The sequence below is a fragment of the Amphimedon queenslandica genome, unplaced genomic scaffold, assembly GCF_000090795.2.
Source record: "Amphimedon queenslandica unplaced genomic scaffold, v1.1 AMPQUscaffold_8808_Cont19252, whole genome shotgun sequence".
Taxonomy (NCBI): Eukaryota; Metazoa; Porifera; class Demospongiae; order Haplosclerida; family Niphatidae; genus Amphimedon; species Amphimedon queenslandica.
The window spans coordinates 1-2,824 of NW_003550919.1; the positions used below are offsets into that span (position 1 = coordinate 1).

At 35.6% G+C, this 2,824-nt stretch overlaps 1 protein-coding gene across 1 annotated transcript; it reads left to right on the forward strand.

The window, feature by feature from the left end:
• Positions 1-51: 51 nt before the first annotated feature.
• LOC105315689 (uncharacterized) lies at positions 52-2,805 on the forward strand (the record flags this gene model as incomplete). Its single annotated transcript, XM_011410415.1, has 7 exons — positions 52-96; positions 743-920; positions 1,179-1,340; positions 1,651-1,735; positions 1,788-1,884; positions 2,434-2,543; positions 2,693-2,805. Coding segments are annotated over exons 1-7 (790 nt in total), but the record flags the coding sequence as incomplete, so codon positions are not given.
• Between the last annotated feature and the right edge of the window lie 19 nt (positions 2,806-2,824).

The following is a 2,824-nucleotide window of genomic DNA, read 5'->3' on the forward strand; positions in this document are numbered from 1 at the left end:
ATAGCTGAAGGTGTAAGGTTATACTCACAAGAGACATGGCGTCAAGTCACAATGGGGAAAGGAACACAACTGGTAGAAAACAACATTGACAAAGTGGTAAGGTTATTGAGATGTATTGATTGATGCCATGCAAGAGTTTGAATCAGATTTAGAGTTCTGAGCATTTATAGTAGCATTGAAATTCAGTTGAAAAGTACACGTCTATTGTTTCTGATTATGAAACCGCATATGCATGTACTGTACATGTACATGTACATGTACATGTACATGTATGTCCTCTATGTACACATAGTCACATACATGTACCGTATAGCGGGTAATTTCAGAGGGGATTAAATTTGTCAAATTTGGCGTTTTGATAGCCATTCGCCAAAATTAAAATCCACCATTTTGAACCATTATACGCATGCTCAGTGGCACATGGCCACAAATTCACCAAATTAAAATCCGCCAATCACCAAAATTTAGTCTCTCCAAATTTACCCACTATACGGTACATTGTAAACTACATGTGCACGTAGAAATTATAACTGCAGTATTAATTAATATACCATACATGTAGGAATAAATTTGCTTATAGCTGTAACTAATGTACTACTTTCACAGTTTAGCAGCTAAAAGTGTGAAACTTCTCTCATATGTGTGGCATGCTATACAGTATATGTGATTGTGTGGCTGCTTTAAAATTCTTAGTGCATTGTGCCGGACTAGACTAAAATATTATGCATGCTATTCTCATTAGGTATCATTCTATATAAAGGAGAGTGAAGCGTCTAATCATGCAGTGAGAGAGGCAGCATGTACTTGTATTGCTGAATTAGGTAATAAGATATCACCAGATGCTGTGAGGCCTCATGTCAGTCAACTAGTGACAGCATTACTGGACTGCTTCCATGATGAGAGCTGGCCTGTCAGAGATGGTAAGAGCTTAATTGATTTTTCCTTAATGATTCTTGTATTGTAATTTATATCACCAAATTTTTGTTGAGGAAAAATTTTTGATAAAATTTTTGCTATGCTATCAAATGTAGAATCGTGAGGATTTTTTTGTAAAGTAAAATTTTAACAAATTGTCATTTTTTTCTAACAAAAATTTGGCACTATATACACTATCAAGAGTGACACTATACAGTGCACATTTTATAATTTCTCTTCTTTTCTCTCCTTCTTCTTATTAGCTGCTTGTTTAGCTTGTGGTAACTTTATTGCTTGTTTTCCTGACGAGTGTCATGAGTACTTGTCTCAATTATATCCGTTATTCTTAGCCAATCTTGAGGACAGCATACCCTCTGTGAGACAAGGAGCTGCTGTTGCTATTGGCAACCTAGTGAAGACATATGGTAAGAAAGAGCCAGATAGGGGAGGGATATAAATTTTAGTTTTTGAGTTACACATTGGACCTTTTCCAATTCATATAAGTACATGTACATTGTACATGCATGTACATGTATGTATTGTACATGCATGTACATGTATGTATTGTACATGTAATTTTAAGACATTTTGAACAACGCTCACCATTCTGTAACAATAGCAGTTCACTTTAAGTTGAGGCATAGTGTCTGAAACTTGTAATTTGAGGCTCTCGGATTTGATTTGAATAAAGTTGACTTTTTGTATTTTACTAGTAAGTGATAAATTATATTTCAGGTACTGAAGTTGAAGATAAAGTCATTAGTATCATCAAGGAATGGCTCCCTCTTGTTTCTGAACAACCGCCTTCAGTTGATAGCAGGTATGACTTGTTTTTAAAAACTGGTTGTGTCATTGTTGATATTTCCTACTAGTGATCCACTTCATCCTGGTTTAGAATCCGGTCCAGCTGTTTTTGGAGTTGTGAAAAGAATCCATGACAATGACATGGATACCCACAGCAACCAACAGGTGAGGATGTGTTGAGACTACAGAGTCAATCCTACTCATTCTTTGTTAATCTTTGTAATTAGTTTGAAGACTCGTAATAATATGGTAGCTGGTATTTAGCCAAATATTTAAGCGACTTAAGAATTTACTTTTTAATCAAAACTGGCTCAATTTTTTTGCGCAACATAAGAATATTTATGTGCATCAGAAAGATATAAAAATGGAGAATTTTTTTTCTCTTGTGACACAGGTTCTACTCCATACATTTAAGAAAATGAACTGTCACTTGTTACAATAGTAGGATTGTCATTGGTATGATGGACATTAGTCAATCAGAATCCTAATATGTAGCCTTTTTGAGAAGCGAATCCTAATACATGCATTTTAGTTCCATTCTAAAATTTTGAAGCAACTTGAAATTTCTACAAGTATAAATCCCAGTCTTGATTAGAATCAGCTCAAACTTGACACATATAACATCAGCAATATTATTACTTATGTTATAGTGATATCAAAAATAATATTGTATTGTAGTTGATCCCACGTCTGATCTCACTTTATGTTTGTTAGATGTATTCTTGTGGCTCACTGGCTCCTAAAATGAAGAGGAGAGGAGGTGGTGGTGGATGCATGCACAGTGACTTCCATAAACCAGCCCAGCCATGGGAGAAGAGTGAGGGGTAAGAGAGAGAGGAAGGGAGAGAGGTAATACATGTAGGAGGTATACTTGTATGTGTTGTACATGTACACGTATGCGACAATGCTTATGGTCAAAATTTTATGAAAATTTTAAAAGCTAATCCTTTTACACTGACTTGTATCTATCTAGTTGTATTCACCTACTGTCAGAGTTGTCTAAAGTGGATCGGTGTCGTTCTAATGTTGCATTGCTGCTCCCATTACTAGCAGAGACAACTGGACACAGACAATACATCCAACACTGTAACCACATGGAGACACT